The 17,582-nt window shown below is 41.4% G+C and overlaps 3 protein-coding genes and 1 long non-coding RNA gene across 5 annotated transcripts; 3 read left to right on the top strand and 1 right to left on the bottom strand.

Annotated features, from left to right (window-relative positions):
- Positions 1–6,946: 6,946 nt before the first annotated feature.
- Positions 6,947–7,586, top strand: LOC139190319 (uncharacterized). Its single transcript, XR_011574462.1, has 3 exons — positions 6,947–7,086; positions 7,262–7,341; positions 7,445–7,586. It is a non-coding gene; the product is annotated as an uncharacterized lncRNA (long non-coding RNA).
- Positions 7,587–8,530: 944 nt separating this feature from the next.
- On the top strand, positions 8,531–11,551 carry LOC103413361 (uncharacterized). The gene is made up of 7 exons (XM_008351831.4): positions 8,531–8,909; positions 9,174–9,347; positions 9,474–9,566; positions 9,682–9,750; positions 10,238–10,444; positions 10,963–11,088; positions 11,202–11,551. The coding sequence occupies exons 1-7, from the start codon at positions 8,679–8,681 to the stop codon at positions 11,349–11,351; spliced, it is 1,050 nt and encodes a 349-aa protein (XP_008350053.1). The 5' UTR covers positions 8,531–8,678; the 3' UTR covers positions 11,352–11,551.
- Positions 11,552–12,896: 1,345 nt separating this feature from the next.
- Positions 12,897–15,405, bottom strand: LOC103413372 (UPF0235 protein At5g63440). Of its 2 annotated transcripts, none has more exons than XM_070810343.1 (7): positions 15,264–15,405; positions 14,926–15,026; positions 14,534–14,687; positions 14,158–14,254; positions 13,798–13,886; positions 13,630–13,698; positions 12,897–13,180 (listed from the first exon to the last, which is right to left on the bottom strand). In XM_070810343.1, exons 2-7 carry the CDS (start codon positions 15,021–15,023, stop codon positions 13,121–13,123), a joined length of 567 nt encoding a protein of 188 aa, XP_070666444.1. In that variant the 5' UTR covers positions 15,024–15,026; positions 15,264–15,405; the 3' UTR covers positions 12,897–13,120. The 2 variants fall into 2 exon arrangements, with proteins under 2 accessions (XP_070666444.1, XP_008350063.1); XM_008351841.4 differs by having other exon boundaries at positions 14,926–15,040; positions 15,264–15,401.
- Positions 15,406–15,505: 100 nt separating this feature from the next.
- On the top strand, positions 15,506–17,474 carry LOC103413381 (elongation factor 1-delta-like). The gene is made up of 6 exons (XM_070810337.1): positions 15,506–15,686; positions 16,007–16,232; positions 16,347–16,440; positions 16,615–16,852; positions 16,992–17,153; positions 17,279–17,474. Coding segments are annotated over exons 2-6 (699 nt in total). The 5' UTR covers positions 15,506–15,686; positions 16,007–16,029; the 3' UTR covers positions 17,281–17,474.
- The last annotated feature ends 108 nt before the right edge of the window (positions 17,475–17,582 follow it).

Below are 17,582 nucleotides of genomic sequence, written 5' to 3'. Positions count from 1 at the left end.
CTCAAAATTTTCACCTCAATCGCTGGGGGCATGCTCCAAAACCATGCTAGTCAAGCCGAGTGAAGTTGAAGGATGGACTTATGTCACTCCGAAGAAACTGCACAAGAAGCATATGTCATCTCCACAAGTTCACCAACGGGAAAGGGGGCAAAGCAGCTCCTGTTCACCTCCAGAACAATGTGAAAGTGTTGGAGATAATGAAACCTTGACACAAAGATCGTCCATCCCCATCACGATGTGTGACATCTTCCCAGAAGACTTCTTCAACTACTCAGTCAAGGCTCCTTGCTATGAAGATTGCGAGGAACGACTCTCTCAGATCGCTTGACGAACCAACCGAAGCTCCTTGTCCGCACGAGCCTAAACTGTAGGACACAAAGCTCCTTGTCCGCACGAGCCTAAACTGTAGGACACAAAGCTCCTTGTCCGCACGAGCCTAAACTGTAGGACACAATGCTCCTCGCCCGCACGAGCCTAAACTGCATGGCACGAAGCTCCTGGTCTGCACGAGCATAAAAGGCAACACCAACGCTCCTGGTCTGCACGAGCATAAAAGGCAACACCAACGCTCCTTGCCTGCACGAGCTGAAACTGCAACACGGCACCAAATGCTCCTTGTCTGCACGAGTTGAAACTGCGAACGACACCAACGCTCCTTGCCTGCACGAGCTGAAACTGCAACACGGCACCAAAAGCTCCTTGCCTGCACGAGCTGAAACTGCAACACGGCACCAAATGCTCCTTGTCTGCACGAGCTGAAACTGCAAACGACACCAACGCTCCTTGCCTGCATGAGCTGAAACTGCAAACGGCACAAAAAAAAAATTCCAAAAAAAAAATAAATAAATAAATGTATTTTTGAACTACGTTTTGACTTGATCTCTTTCTTTGGAAGGGTACGTAGGCAACTTGAATATTCAATTTCAAGTTCAGTCACATCAAAATAAAAAAAAAAAAAAATATAATCAATGGTGGGCTAGATTGTTGAGGATGAAGCCAAAACCGTGAGCCCAGCTACAAAAGTTGGCCCAGTCCTACCGCGCTGTCCCTGCTCCACTCTGGCACTCCCTCCTCAAGTCCCTGACCTCTCCACCCCAAATCCAAGCCCAGCTCTCTTCTCTCTCTCCCTCGGACAGTCTGACGAGTGAGAATGGAAGGCAAATCGTACCAAAGGCTCCGGCGCGTCAAAATCTTCGAAATGCGTGACGACTACGTGAAGTTTGAGCTCCGCGACACTGACGCCAGCATCGCCAACGCGCTTCGCCGCGTCATGATTGCCGAGGCCCCCACCGTCGCCATCACCCTCGTCGAGATCGAGATTAACTCCTCCAAGCTCCTATTCCGCTGCACAAGAACAACTCCCACGTCACCGCCTCCGCACCGTACTCGCAGAACCGACTCAACGCACACAGGCGGGTGAATTCAGAAGAAAGAGGGCTGATTCGTCCGGCTGAAGGCGGAGGAAGGAGATCTTCGTCTCTGTGACTGTATTGGGTGTCCAAGTTTAGGGCTTTCGTCATCAGCCCTCTTCAATTTCCAATCCGTGCAGTCGCAGGAAGACTCTGTTGACCAAAACGAAGAAGAAAGAGGGGTAAAGCTCGCATTTTGAATGAGCGGCGAGTGTCAGAGGCTCGGAAATTGATTTAGGGATTAGGGTTTTGCAATTCGATTGAGTGGAGGAAAGAGGGGGTAGTCGGAAATGGCTTGCAGAAGGAGGCAGCAGGTTTTGTCTTCGTCGTCGTCATCGACATCAAGCACGAGCTTTCGATTTAAAGAAGAAGAGGAAGATAAAACTCGGCACCCATTGCCGCCGCCGCAGTCTGACGATTCGCTTGCGGCCAAAGCCATTTGAGCCTCGTCGGCGCAGTGGGACTTCTCTCTCTCCTCCGCACCCAGCTCGCCAGTGCCAGGTGAATCGTTTGAGAGGGAGGGAGGGTTGATTCCTGACGTTCTTTTGCGATCAAATGGATGAGGGACGAGTAGATGAAGCACCCCGTGCTTTCCAATCAGCTCCACGCCAGCCCGTATGCTCCAGCTCCCACCTTCTCCTCGCCGCAGGCGACCGCCAGGGCCGCATCGCTCTCCCGGACTCTCGGCCGCCCTATAGTCAGATTCATCCTAGTTCTGCGTGTTGTGAGATGCAAAACGATCTTCATCATAACGGTACTGACTCACACCACCATCTGAATCAAAACGCCTCACGCGATGAACAATCTCATATCTTCCATCAGGACGCATCACGGGTTCAGAGTAACCATCTTGATTCAATCTCCGAGATGAACGCTCTGAGTCAAACCTCTGTCCTGGCTGGAACCGTCTTCCGGCAAATCTCCCGCCCCTGAAATCGTGATCTACACCTCTATGTGAATCATCAAACCATCTGGAATTCTGTAGTGGGGAAAACCGACGCCTTGTTGGGGACACGAACCCTACATCATAATACGACGGAGCCAAGGCGGATCTCTGGTCCCGCGGCATCATCTCCGGCGACGCCATTACCGCCTCTGAAGGAAGTGAACACGATCACCGAATTGGCGGAAACAACAAGGCAGGTGTTGAAGGCTCGTCCAATGGACGGCTCGCGTTTCCTGTGCTGCTTGCTGACGCAGAGGAAGATGCAATACTGTCCGTCGGATGAGAACGCGGATGGAGCCCACAGCCCCGGGGCAAGTTGGGCTGCGCTCTCGGCATCGACTCCTTCCACCGCAGCACCTGGCCCCCTCGACTTCGTCCTTCCCTGCAAGTTCCTCCGGGCTCCTCATCTCCACAGCCACATGTCACTCCAGGAAACCTCCTCCTCCTTCTCTTGCCTCGCAGACTTCAACAACCGCCGTCAAACGACTAGCCGGTCGTGAAGCCCGAAGCACCGTCTTCTCCATCCTCCTTGCTCCGCTCCCTGCAAATTCCTCTACCCACCATCCTAATTTATACATAAAGAAATACAATTAAAAAAAAAAAAAAAAAAAAAAAAGTGGCGGTGCACCTGGCACCACGTGAAAAAAAGGAATTGTGGATCAAAGATGGGGTGGAATGATGGATCAAAGATGGGGTACAGCCCCATGGCAGATCAAAAGTTTCTGGTGGTGCATGGGCACCATGTGCAGAAAGAAAAAAAAAATGATGATGGAACTTGGTGCATCCAGCACCAAAAGAAAAAGAAAAAGAAAAAAAAAGAAGCAAAAAAAAAAAAAAAAAATCAATCAAAAAAAAAAAAAAAAACAAATGCATAGAGAGAAATAGAAGGTCCATTTTATTTATTTTTCAGGAAATTTTTACATAAATTTGCATTATACATACTTAAAAAAAAAAAAATCAAATCAAATCAAATCAAATTTACAAGAGGGTATCTTCAAGGACGATCAGATGCCGCATCACCACTCGGTAGAGCTCCAGAAATGAGAGGCGCCGGAGGTTGACTGTTTGAAGCCACACCACTCGGCGGAACTCCAGGAAGAGAAGGCACCAAAGGTTGATCATTTGGAGCTTCATTACGCGGAACAGCCCCAGAAGACGAAGGCAAATGTTGTTGGAACAAACCCACAAACCTCCGATGATCAAGTAAAATCTGACCATCAGATTCCTGCATCTGGTCAATTTTCCTCTTCATATTTGTGGCATAGTTGTGTGCGAGCTTGTGCAACTGTTTATTCTCATGCTTAAGCCCTCTAATCTCCTGTTTGAGACTCATCACTTCAGCCGCCAACGATTCGACTTGACGGGTTCGAGCAAATAGGCGTTGGGCCATGTTGGACACAGAACCCGCACACTGCACACTAAGAGCCAGAGACTCCTTAACAACCAACTCATCAGACCGCCTGGAAAGTAGTCTGTTATCTTTGGGAGTGACAAGGTTCCGGGCCACCACCGCAGCAGTCATATCATTCTTCATCACCGAATCCCCAACGGTAAGAGGACCAGTAGGGGATATGAAGGATGGGCGCCATATGTTATCTGGAGAAGACGGGACTACCTCTTCATCAAGGTTCAAATCAAAACGACGGTCGGAGGGTCCAGACATTTTCAAAGTGTTGAAGAAAGAAGAGGTCGGACGAATCAAGATCTTAGAAGTGCAAGAGAGGAGTTTTCACAAGCGAAAATTCAAGTGTGCTTTGAAACGAACTGCATGCCTCTATAAAAAATCAGCACTCGATGGGATTTCAGAGATCGAAGAGGCGAGCTCAGAATTCGAAGAGGCCATTCAAAAATCGAAGAGGCGAGCTCAGAAATCGGAGAAGCATCTTGCTTTTCCAGACGCGTCGGCACCCGTCACACGCAAACTCAGCTTTGCGGAAATCACGGGTAATTTGTCGAATCGCCAATCCCAGATATCGAAGAGGCGCCAGCCTTTTTCAGCCGCGTCAACACCTGTCACATGCACACTCAGCTTGGCAAAAATCACGGGCAATTTGTCGAAGATTTTCGGTGAAGGAAAAAGCACGTGAAGTATACTGTTCAATCATCCAACGGTTGCCGACACGAGTGAAAGAATAGTACATCTACAGGTGTTAAAGAATTTCCTATAACTGTCCATCTTCACCCTCCATAGCAAGGCAGACATACAGAACCTTTCTTCATCTCTGAGAATGCCTTCCCAACGAAGCCTCTTGAGTTACCCAGTGTTCCTTATTCCTTGGGGTACCTCTGCAAGCCAATGACTCCAAAGTAAAAGTATCTCATATCACCAGGGTAGAAAGTAAGAGTATCTCATATCATGCGTTCTCCCTGTCCTTTCCTTTGTCCTTGTTCTTACCTACAAAGACAAGGATAAAGAAAACAATATGCCGGAACTTCCACTCAAACTCGGGTAAGGAACCGACTGCTTGGAACCCTCCCCTGATTGCCTACTTAGCACTGCTCTCGAGTACTCGCCTTCCACTGCTGCTGTACTTTCAAAGAAGCTGCCACATCTGCCTGAAGAACAGATAAGGCAAGTGAAAATGATACCTTGCAGCATGTGGAGACAAGGTGCAAAAGGAACAAGCAGAGAAGAATGCGGTCTGCACAGTCAACTCAGCAGAAAGAGTCTGAGATGAAGAACTCGAGAAGATGTCGCATATGCCTGAGGACGGTGAACTTGTTTTGACCCTCAAATTCTTGGGTCGACTTACTAGGCGTTGTGGGCTGCACGTGCCGATTCACCACCCTTGAATCGAATCCTTAAAGATCAAGTCACCAACTGGAAGAAGAGTTCATCAATCTTGAAGATCATACCGTTGACCAAACTGCTCAGGTGTGAATTAGAAAGATTGAACAAAGAAACAGGTTGTCACCTTTACCTCATGCCTGCTTGCCATTTGTTCGAGTCAACTTTCAAAAATCAAGCATCAACGGCCCTTGAAGAAGTTTCCAGCCAAATTCAAGATCAAGCCTCGACGGCCCTTGAGGAAATCACAAGTCCGATTCAAGATTAAGTGTCTACCACCCTTGAATCAAAACCTAGTTCAAGAATAAGCTGTGGAAAATCAACAATTGGAGGAATCCAGAAAATCCTCCAACCCAGTTCAAGATCAAAGCTGTGGAAAGTCAACAAGCACAACAAAAGTATGTGCCGATTCACCCACTACCAAAGCCAAAGATCATCTACCACATGAAGCTCCTTGTGGTCCAATTTCAACCTTCAAGATCAAGTCTCGAAGGCCCTTGAAGAAATTTCAAACAAAAGTTCAAGAACAAGCCTCAACGGCCCTTGAAGAAATCTCCAGCCCAATTCAAGATCAAGCCTCGACGGCCCTTGGATCGACATCTACAGTAAGGGACTTCAAAACGCATCTCCTACACGTGACAAGCACATGTATACGACGTGCCTTGAAGTGGGGGCATTTGTAGACATCGAAATTTCAGTAAATAAATGTTGACCGATAAATCAAAGTGTCAACGCTCATGTATTACATAAATTTTACACGTAGCGTGTGACTCAACGAAAATTGAAATGAGTTGGAAAAGTCATCAAATAGGACACGTGTCAACACCTGGCAGAAACGACTTATTTCATCTGGAATATTATATTCCAAATTAGGCCTTGGAAAATTCTATAAATACAAGCCCAATTTCATTCATTTGAGAGAACCAAAATCATTAGGCAAAACTCTTGAAGCTCTGAAGCTCTGAAACTCCGAAGCTCTCAAGTATCCAGGTTCCCGAAGAATCAAGAAAGCACCATCGTTCATCATCCGTTCATCCAAGATCAAGCCCCAACGGCCCTTTGGATCAACAACGTCGACAAATCCACACATCCAACCGTTCTTCAAGATCAAGCCCAAAAGCCCTTGAAGATCCGTTCATCACTGTTCTTCAAGATCAAGCCCAAAAGCCCTTGGAGATCCGTTCATCACTGTTCTTCAAAGATCAAGCCCAAAAGCCCCTTTGAAGATCCGCTCAAATCCACCTTCAAGATCAAGTCAACGGCCCTTTGGATCAACAATCATCCACCTTCAAGATCAAGCCCCGACGGCCCTTGAAGAAAGTGTTCTTCGTTCATCGTTCTTCCAAGATCAAGCCCCAACGGCCCTTTGGATCAACAAACGTCGACAAATCCACACATCCAACCGTTCTTCAAGATTAAGCCCAAAAGCACTTGAAGATCTGTTCATCACTGTTTCTTCAAGATCAAGCCCAAAAGCCCTTGAAGATCCGCTCAAATCCACCTTCAAAGATTAAGCCCACGACCCTTTGAAGAAACTTCCAACTGTTCATCCAAGATTAAGCCTCGACGGCCCTTGGATCAACGAAACACCCACCAATCAACACCTTACGGAGATCGAATCAGAGGATCAAATTTGAGAGAGATTGTAACCCAAAATCATCAAATACTAAATATTTGTTTGTGCACGTTTGTTCTTGTCTCTTTCGTTTCAGGAATTTTCCGTGTTCACACTAATATCTTCATTTTTTTTGTTGCTTTGCTATTTCAGGACAATTTACCTGTACTCTTCTGATGAAAGATAGAAAGGACTCCTTCAACATGGAACATAGAGATGTGATTAGAGTTCTTGCAGGGCTTCTATTTATTTAATTAACAATGACAATGATGAACCTCTTCACATTGCAAAGCTCATCGGTTCTGTTAACAGTTATGGACGATTTGAGGTAACTAAGATTATCACTTAATTTCATCAATATTAGTTTTGGTAATTTATATTTTTATTTGTTTGAGCAATTAATTACCTACAAATCCAATTAAATTTTCACACAAAAACTTGAATTTTGTTTTAGTTTTAATATTTGGGGTTGGTAATTTATATCATTGCTTTAATTTTTGCAGGAATTCTGCCCTGCTGGTTTTGGAAATCCCAAGTCATACTTCAACATTTCAGCAATGACATTATTGAATATGCCTTCAATGTAAGTTACAATTCTTAATTTTTGTTCTTTGCCCTTTACTTGATTTACTTTGTTCACATAAATTAATTAGGCTCTAATTTACAACTTTTAATTATTTGATCAGACCCCAGGAAAAGAGCTAAGAGCAGGACTTTAGACAACAAAGGGGCAAGAAATTTTTTGATTTGTTAAATGTTGCTCTTTCTTTATGTTCATAAGATAATTGACAAACTGGTTAATTACACAAGAAATTAACAACTTTTGGCCAACTAACCTTATTTTAATGCTTTAATGCGCTACTTCCCTGTTTCCAATCATGCTTAAATATTGAAGAATGGCTATTCTTGCATGGTTGTATTGAACAGAAGCTATCCTCAAAGTAGCACATGAGAATTGGAGGTGATCCCATCGGAGGCCATTTGCACCTAATGATTCTCAATTTCTTGAGTGCACCAGTAAGTCATTTATTTTCATTCTCATTGACATTTGTTTTCCTTGATAACATAGTTGACAATGCTTTTAGCCTGTTATTATAATTACTACTAACAATTACTCTTAGAGAGATAGATGGATATACCAACTCATGCATTTTCAAGGAGTACTATAACAACATGATTGGAATTGGATAACAATACTTGCTATAACTTTGGTAAGGAATCGGTTCACAGTGTGGGGTTCATGGATTTGGATTTGGCATTCTCTGATATTAACCAAGGAGTGGAAATTTTGATTGGTTTGACAGGTAATTTGGGTATGCTGTTTACAACCAACATTTTATAATTATGAGAGAAACCGAGATCATTGTATTATATGTTTTATTAGCATTCAACATTTATAATTGTGAACCATCTTTGTCTATTTATCAATTTATTTTTTATGGTTTTCAGTTTCCTAAAAGAAGTTTGATGTGTATGGAATTTCACAATTTATCTTCATTTGCATTCTTGCATTTGAACCTGCAAGTCAGTTTATGCTAAATGCTGTTTAATAATTTAGAGAAAATGTTTCAATTGATTGTCATGCAATGCAGTTGCAAACTTGATGATTTAGAATTAATTTATCAATCTTTCATACAATTTCTAATCCCGCAACAATGGGCGGGCAGCAATTTCTAGTTATTACTGTAACGTGAAACAAAAACAATTAGTGTTACACACGACAAAACAAAAACAATTTGAGTTACACACGACACGTATCTCTCCGCTGACTCAAACGTTTGACGCTTAAGATACAAACATTGGAAAAACTAAAAACAGAAACAAAATTAAATAGAAAAATCTCCCGCCATCCCCAAACATTAATAAGCCCTCAAAAATCAAGAATCTCGTATCAAATTTTTTGGATTTGGGATCGAGAAGATGGAGATGACGGTGGTAGATCTGAGCGCGTATTTGGAATCGGAGGAGGCGGGAGTGAAGGAGTTGTGCGGCGAGGTTAGTCGGAGTCTGAGAGAAACGGGAGCTCTGTTGGTAAAGGATCCCAGATGTACGGCGGAGGACAACGATCGCTTCCTTGATATGATGGAGAGGTACTTCGACAGTCCGCCGGAGTTCAAGCGACTCCAGGAGAGGCCCCAATTGCATTACCAGGTGGGGTTCTGAACTATTTGTTTCCCAAGAAAATGTTGCCCACAAATGAAAAAAATTGAAATTTTGAATTTTGAAACCCAATTCGGTGATTACTGATTGGGGGCTCATCTGGGTACCCTTTTGATTTATTTTCATCCATTTTTTATCACTTGTATTTAATAGAAACCGTGTAAAATTGGGTCATTTGTGGTGTGAATTGAAATTGCCAAATCCGGTTGTTGTTGCTCAAAACATGGAAAGTGAGATAGGGATAACATATTTCAGGTTGGTGTGACACCGGAAGGCGTGGAAGTCCCCAGAAGCCTTGTTGATGAAGAAATGCAGGAGAAATTGAAAGAAATGCCCAAAGAGTCCCAGCCATCCATCCCCAAGGGGGCAGATCGCAAATGGCGATACATGTGGAGAGTGGGTCCTCGACCCTCGAAAACCCGCTTTCAGGTCTCTTCTTTCTTTGCTTTTCTGATTTTCACTTTGCACAAAAACTGTTTAAAAGTCAATGCTTATTGTTCTACTTGCCATGATCAAGATGAAGAAGATGATAGTGATGCTATTCTTGTTTTATAGGAGCTTAATGCAGAGCCTGTCGTACCCGAGCAGTTTCCTGAATGGAAAGATACCATGGATTCGTGGGGTTACAAGATGATTTCGGCAATAGAGGTGAGCCACTGATTTGTGTTTTCAGATTGTTCAAGCTGCGTGCTTGTTTTACAAATCATCCAATATCATCAAATTATTCATCATGTAAATGTTTACCTTATTTCTTTCTTTACAGGCTGTTGCTGAAATGGCTGCCATTGGATTTGGCTTGCCAAAGGATGCATTCACTTCTCTTATGAAGCAGGTGACCAATGACTGTCAATCGAAACTTGCATTCATGTCTATATTCATATATTCATATCTATATGCATGTCTATATGCCTTTCAATTCCATGCTAGGTTCTATATCGAGTATCCATCACTTTTCTTATCTTTAACCACCCTGCCACATATGTGTTCCCAATTCAAGTTGCATTCTATTGAATGCCTTCTGCATTGCTCCATAATGTCACTAGTGTTTTATTTTAAAACACTTCTTAGTTTTGTTTTGTTTCTCCTACTTATAAGGATGAATTTGGACATTCTTCAATGACTTTATAACTTTATTAAATACATTGCCTTGTGGTCATTTATAGAGCAAAAACATGCATTTTGTCTACATGCTGCATTTTCGACAATCACCAACTTGTGGATTGAGTCGTGTCATGAACTAGACTCTCTTCCTTTGCATTTGCCAATTCCTGGATAAGTTTATGCGTTTTATGCTAAGTGCCCTTTGTTTTCGAACCCAGGGACCGCACCTTCTAGCTCCAACAGGAAGTGACCTTCGGCGTTATGGCCAAGAGGGTACTGTGTTTGCCGGATATCATTATGACCTCAACTTTCTAACTATTCACGGCAGAAGTAGATTCCCAGGTCTGAATATTTGGCTTAAAAATGGGCAAAAAGTTGAGGTGAAGGTTCCTGTAGGATGTCTTCTCATTCAGACTGGGAAGCAGGTAAAAATATTTGAGCTGTTGTGCTTTGTAATAAATCAATAATCGAATAGTTCTCAAAGCTAGTTGACCACCTGACTACAGTGACTGTCACTAGAAAGCACTTTGGATTTTGGAGTACAGTTACGCCAATGGAAAATACATTTTACACATTCTATATTTCCTAACTGTTGAAAGGACATATTTAAACTTAAATTTAACTACTGGAAACACTATCATGTTCAATATCTATCTAATTATACTTCAAAATGTCAGAAGATGGGAATGGGTGTTTCTTTTTCATCAATGTACTTTTGAATCATCATTTATGTAGATGTTTAACTAGTAACTGAAGAAAAAAGTTATGCACATCTTGTGTTTGAAAGATAAAACAGAACGTATGCTAAAAATAAAATTTGGTGTGCTAAAAATTAAGTTCTCATTGATGCTTATAGCTGTTTTAGGTTGGTTTCCTTCGGCGTGTGTTGCTTTTTAATTCTTTATGCTAGTTGTATTCCATTCACACAATTTGTCATGTGCAGATAGAATGGCTGACTGCAGGAGATTGCATAGCCGGAATGCATGAAGTTATTGTAACAAACAGGACGATTGATGCAATCAAACTAGCAACGGAGCAAAATCGCTTACTATGGCGAGTATCTTCAACAGTGAGTGAAGCCAGTCATTGTTGTCATTATTACCATCTCGTTCTCTTTGGTTTTATATAATTAAAATATCCCAATACACTGTATGCTTATTTGTGACATTTCTTGCCATGTAGTTGTTTGCACATATAGCATCTGATGCTGTGTTGAAGCCCTTAGGTCACTTTGCAGAATCCCTGCTTGTGAGTAAATACCCGCCCATTTATGCAGGAGAGTTCGTTGAACAGGAGCTTGCAGTAATCAATCTCAAAGGAAACAAAGAATAAGTTTGACAACTTGTTACATGTTGAAATCGTAACGTATTATAACGATCAGAACAACATTGTGAAAAGGCGTTTGTGGATGATATGAATTGTAATAAAGAAGGTTGGGTACGGCCAATTGTGCCGTGTCATTATTTATCTTTGTATCATGTACTGACATTCTTTTGCTCCTCCAGCAATTTTAGTTTTACCATTTCTTTGCATTCTTGAGTATCTAGTTTTGGTTTCTTACTCGTCTTGAACTGTTTCGATTTGCACCATGCGTTTTAAAGGTGCAGGACGTTTTCTGAGTGATTTTCGTAGTCAATAGGATGAAGAAACTGATTAGAGATAAGCTGGAATGGAAAATTATAAATAAATTATAGAAAATACAAAGGGTCATGAAATTTGAGTTGAACAACTACAACAACTAGCACACTGTATTTTTGACTAGTTTTTTGTGTACCGATGAGCAACAGAGCTGGAAAATAATGGCATCATAGGTGTGACCTTTGAGTAGGATGGACATGCATGATAGCATGAGACCCTCGTCATCCCCTATAAATCCGAATTCGAGACACCTTCTCCCTAACACTACCAAAGCACAAGTAACAGTTAATCTTAGTTCTAACTTTCAATTAAGATGAGGTTCACAAGCAGGAAAATTATGGCTCTTCCAATTTTGGTGTTTGTGTTAGTGATGACAGGTTTGGTGGATCAAGGGCAGGGAACTACTTGTACAAGCACTTTCTTCTCGGCACTAGTTCAGCTAATACCCTGCAGAGTAGCAGTTGCTCCTTTCAGCCCCATTCCGCCGAGTGAGACTTGCTGCAATGCCCTCAAAGCTCTTGGCCAGCCTTGCCTCTGTGTGCTCGTCAATGGCCCTCCGATCTCTGGCATTGATCGCAACATGGCCATGCAGCTCCCGGAGAAGTGCGCCGCCAACTTTGAACCATGTACCTTCTAGCTCCTCCCACACACTGCTTAAAACTGAGGAGCATATTTCCCTTTGGTGACAACTTTGAACCATGTACCTTCCAGCTCCTCCCACACACTGCTTAAAACTGAGGAGCTCATTTCCCCTTGGTGGTTTTATATTTTATGCGTCGATTTTAACTTTAATCTAGGATTTGTACTCGTTGGAGTTTGATTTCCGATGTAACAGATTGTTAGTTTGTTTTAATAATGAAGTATTATTAAACTTTAATACATTCCTAATCACTTGTTATAATGTTTGGCTTTGAGGGTTTGTTTGGTGACACAAACACTGAATATATGTTGTAAATTCTGCAACGTGCATCATTCTCGTAAGCAAGAAATATGTGCCAAAGGATATTGCTCACAGTTACTCCATCCACATGCCTAAGCCTACTTGTCTTAAACAAATATTGACACTAATCTTGTTTGAATTTCGAGCAGCATTTGCGCGATTGACTACCACGAGGAATCACAATTCGTAAACCCTTCCCTACTAGCGCAAAAATTGACACTAATCTTATTTATCACATTGCTAACATCTTTCACAGAGGTGAGAGTAGGGAGAGTGGATTCTAACGGAAACAGAAAAGGTGCATATAATCAACCAAACCTTTATCACTATCAAGTGCAAGAGTGCAGATGAGTTAGATGGAGCTATCGCCTAAAAGACTCGGGATTTTACAATTGAAGATTCATATTGCATCACAACTAACACAGGAATAATTTGTACCGCTGATGTCTAGGGTAAGCTGTAAACATACACGTCGACTGATGTTATTCATTAGAGTTGACATTTGAAATTGCACTGTAAAGACTCAAGGTTGCACAGCCTCCAGAAGTTTCTCATATACTTGCCTAGCAGACAAATCCTCTACCTGAAACAATCACCAAATGTTGAGGAAGAAAGCTAGCAAGATAAGTTAGATTAGTACATAAGAAGTTTCTTAGTTAAATTGGCATGTCACATGTCCTTAAGCAACTATAACTCATAGGTCATTTAGGGGTCATCCTCATACATTGCTTTTATATTCATGCTACCATTACTTGTGATTGCTATTTTTTTTATAAACAGTACCGTTACTTTTGATAAGCTGTCCTATCCTAAGTTTTTCAGAGTAGATGTATCATGTATTTGTGCATCCAGAAACTAAATCAGTGAATAGAGTCTGACACCGAAGTTAATGTATGCAATCTTGGAAAACTTCTTTTGACAAAACCGATATTGCTCTCTCAGGGACATTTGAAACAGATTGTGATCATCAAGAAGCCACCCAATGAGTGAGTGAGAGAGAGAAAGAGAGATAGTAAAACTCATTTAACTCACCACAAGGAGTTTTGATTTGTTATTCCACCCTCTCTGAAGAGTCATCTGGCTTAGTCTCAGACCCAACACCTATGCAAAAAAGCAATTGTGTCAAGGCTTAAATTAACACTTGTTCCAAAAGATTGGGATCCTAAAAATTTAACAGACAAAGATGAAGCAGAATTATACTTTGGCCATGAATTCCAAGAGCTCGTTGTTTGCTTCTCCCCGAGCAGCAGGTGCAGCTACAGTGACTCTTACATCGTCAGCATTCACTCCTGGCATAAGAGAAAGGAGTGTGTAAATTATCAGCGATCTAAACTTCCAGCAAACAATTAACTTTTGGCAAGTATTACATATTAAAACTGCCAACTACAGGAGTTGTGGGATGCATACAGACCTCAAAAGGACCAGTACTTGCCATACAAGAAATCCAAAAACCCAATTCAAGTACATGCAGGAAATTCTGACTTATGATAGTAATCTGACCTAACAAGCAAGCATTGCATGCTGAATAAGATGACAGAAAACCATTTAATACTCTCTTACTTGTGATCGCTGAGCGTTGTGCACGATCTTCCACTTCTATAGCCACTTGAACGAGTCCCCCTTCTAGGTTTGATATACAAGGTGGCACAGGAGCATCCTACACACATCACATTACCCAATTAGTAAATATGGATGGAGTGATTATATATGGATGTTCATAAAAAGAAAACATGACAACATTGCAAAAGGGAATTGATATGCTCATGTAGAAACAAATTGTTCAGTTGCTGGCCCAAAATCTACGTTTACAATCCAAAAGATGCATGACAAGGAGGATATAGTGAGACATACACAGCCCTTTATTTATAATCCTTTTCCAGAATTGGGGTACCACACAAGATGATGGTAAAAAGCCTTCTGTAAATTTTCTTCATACCTGTGGGTTGGTTTCAGCAGCAACTGTGCTTAGAGCACCATCAACAACATAAATGAAAGAAGCACCTTCCAAGTCTTCTTCCGAGCGATAGAGAACAAAGAGTCCACAACCCACACAGTTCATTCGAAATTGCTTCTCCAATTTCCCTTCCCCTCTGAATAATTATATCAACCAAGATTTCATGGCATCAACAATGCTGCAACATCATAACAATTGTACTCGAAAAACTAATCACAAAATCAAGCTTTGCTTAAAAAAGGTGTAGTTGCAAAATACTTTCCCAAATACGAAATAAACTACAATAAACTGAGGGCCGGTGATCAGCTGGTGTTAAACATACATACATCAGTGACAACACCCAATTTTTAACTCAGACTAAAGAAATTAAGCACCTTTTCAACAAAACCTTTCCAGCCTCAGCAATATTGAGCCTTGCAAGATGCTTGCTCTTGTCCAACACATAAGCCTTGTCCGTCTTCCTCTTCGGCATTTTCTGCAATTGGGTATCTTACACAACACACACTTCAGTATAGTTTGTAGCCCCCATAATATTATTCAAGACACTATCTTTTCAGAAACAGCGATTATACCCAATACAAAATTACCATTTAAATCAACTTTTCTTTTCAAGCTTATAAATTTCTAATCATACAATTAATCCAAGTAAAACCAATATATATATATATATATATATATGTATATGTATCTAGAGAGAGAGGAGAGAGAGAACCAGTTATGAGGAGGTGGGATCCACAGTGCTTGCAGTAATAGACGAAGAGATCAGAGTCAGGTCCATCCGGAGCTGCGTCCTCGCTCGAGTACGTGTGTGTTGTTCTCTTCGGCATTCCTTTCTTCTCTCTCGCTACTCTCTCCCCTCTTCTTCTCCTTCCTACCGGCTACTGGAAATTGGGAATTGCTCCAGGTCGACGTAGGTGCGTTAGGCCATAAGCGCGCAAAGGTCCTAAAAAGACGGCGTATCTTGTGTCATGTTCTGTCGTACTAATATTATTTAAACTTGTTGGGCCGTACCATTATTTTTTCGGCCCGGCCCATTTAGACGATCCGCATATAGCCAGCAAAATCCAATTGCCTATAAAATTGTTAGTACCCTAAAAATATCCACCCCTCACTCTCTCTCGCTCTCGCTCTTCAGGTAATCTCACATCCATTGCTAAAGATCCTTACTTTTTATCTAATCAGAGTGTTTTTGGATATACAATTCATGAATCTGTGTGGTAATTTTGTTTTCACAGTCAACTGAAATCGTTTTCTAGTTTTTCTTTCAGTCCTTCGACTAAATTGATTAGGAATTTTCAGTAAAACCCTAGAAAGATTTTTAATTTTCTAGTAATTGAATATTTGGCACTGATGGTTATGTTGGAATTTTGTGTAAATATTGTAATTTTTTTTTTGGGGTAATCATCTAGGGTTAAAGGACTATATATATATATATATATTTTGTATGGGTGGCAGGAAAAATCACCGGAGACCTAGCAATGGCAGTCACATTCTTTGACGTCAACGCAGCCTCCGGCCTGAAGAAACTCGATGACTACTTGCTTGCTCGCAGTTACATCACTGGATATCAGGCTTCCAAGGATGATATCACTGTGTATGCAGCTCTTTCAAAGGCCCCTTCTTCCGAATTTGTGAATGTGTCTAGGTGGTACAACCACATTGCTGCTCTTCTTAGGATTTCGTAAGTTCGTAAAGCTTTTGATGGATTTGTTTTTTTTGTTTGTTATTACTTCTAATGGATTTCTTTGATTTGTGAACACTTTTTTGAATTATTTGATTATATTCATTTTTGTAGTGGTGTAACCGGAGAAGGATGTGGTGTCACTATTGAGGGATCTGCTCCTGTCACCGGGGAAGCAATTGCTACACCGCCTGTAGCTGATACAAAGGCAAGTATTTTTCTTCCCTATTTGCCAAGTGCGTATTTGGATGTCTTCGTTTTAATTTTCAATATATTTAGGGATAATTGCAATTTGCGAAGTTGTGACTGTGTTGCTTTATCAGTTTGAAAAACTTGCATAAGATTGTTATACTGATGTATTAGAACATGATATGATTTTCAGGCCTCGGCTGCTCAGGATGACGATGATGACGATGTTGATCTCTTTGGGGAAGAGACCGAAGAGGAGAAGAAGGCTGCCGAAGAACGTGCAGCTTCTATCAAGGCATCAACAAAGAAGAAAGAGTCTGGCAAGTCGTCGGTTCTGTTGGATGTGAAGCCATGGGATGATGAAACTGACATGAAAAAGCTTGAGGAGGCTGTAAGAAGTGTCCACTTGGAAGGCTTGCATTGGGGAGCATGTAAGTTCTTCCTTCATCTAAGGGTTATTTGTTGTTAAAGAGGACATATTATTGTGTTACTAGTGTGGAAGCTAATGTTTTGTTATGCAAATTTTAGTCTTGATGCTAATTCGGTATTATTATTTTCTTAATGGTGCAGCCAAACTTGTAGCTGTTGGGTACGGGATTAAGAAGTTGCAAATAATGATGACAATAGTTGATGACCTGGTCTCTGTTGACACTCTCATTGAGGAACATCTTACTGTCGAACCAATTAATGAGTATGTTCAGAGTTGTGACATCGTAGCCTTCAACAAAATATGTAAGTGACCATTTCATGGCTTTTAGTTAGGGTAATTATCCTACAAGATGGGATTTGTGCATTGTCATGGAGTATGAATGTATCCTTATGGTGTTAATTTACGCTTGCCCTTGTTTTGATTGCAGGATTCGAACTTGCAGAGATGTATGATGATAGAGGATGCTAGGATTGGAGCTTGCACACATGCATGATATGAGAGACTTATATTATCTTTGGTTTTGATGTATTTTAGCATTCCCTTGATGGATAGTTTCTGAAGCCGTTTGCTTGTTTGGTAAATTGGTATGATTTCAGTTAATGTAAAAAACATAATTTCAGTTTTGTTATGGTGGTGTTTGTAGTTTGTTTTTGCTTGCCTTCGACTCAAAAGAAGCTTGGCAATCCTTTTGATCTTTCTCAAAGGACTTGGTACAAGTCTTTTTAATAAGA

This window comes from Malus domestica, chromosome 02, assembly GCF_042453785.1.
Source record: "Malus domestica chromosome 02, GDT2T_hap1".
Classification (NCBI taxonomy): domain Eukaryota; kingdom Viridiplantae; phylum Streptophyta; class Magnoliopsida; order Rosales; family Rosaceae; genus Malus; species Malus domestica.
Note: the sequence above shows the minus strand (reverse complement) of the source record. Positions and strands in the feature narration are given on the sequence as shown.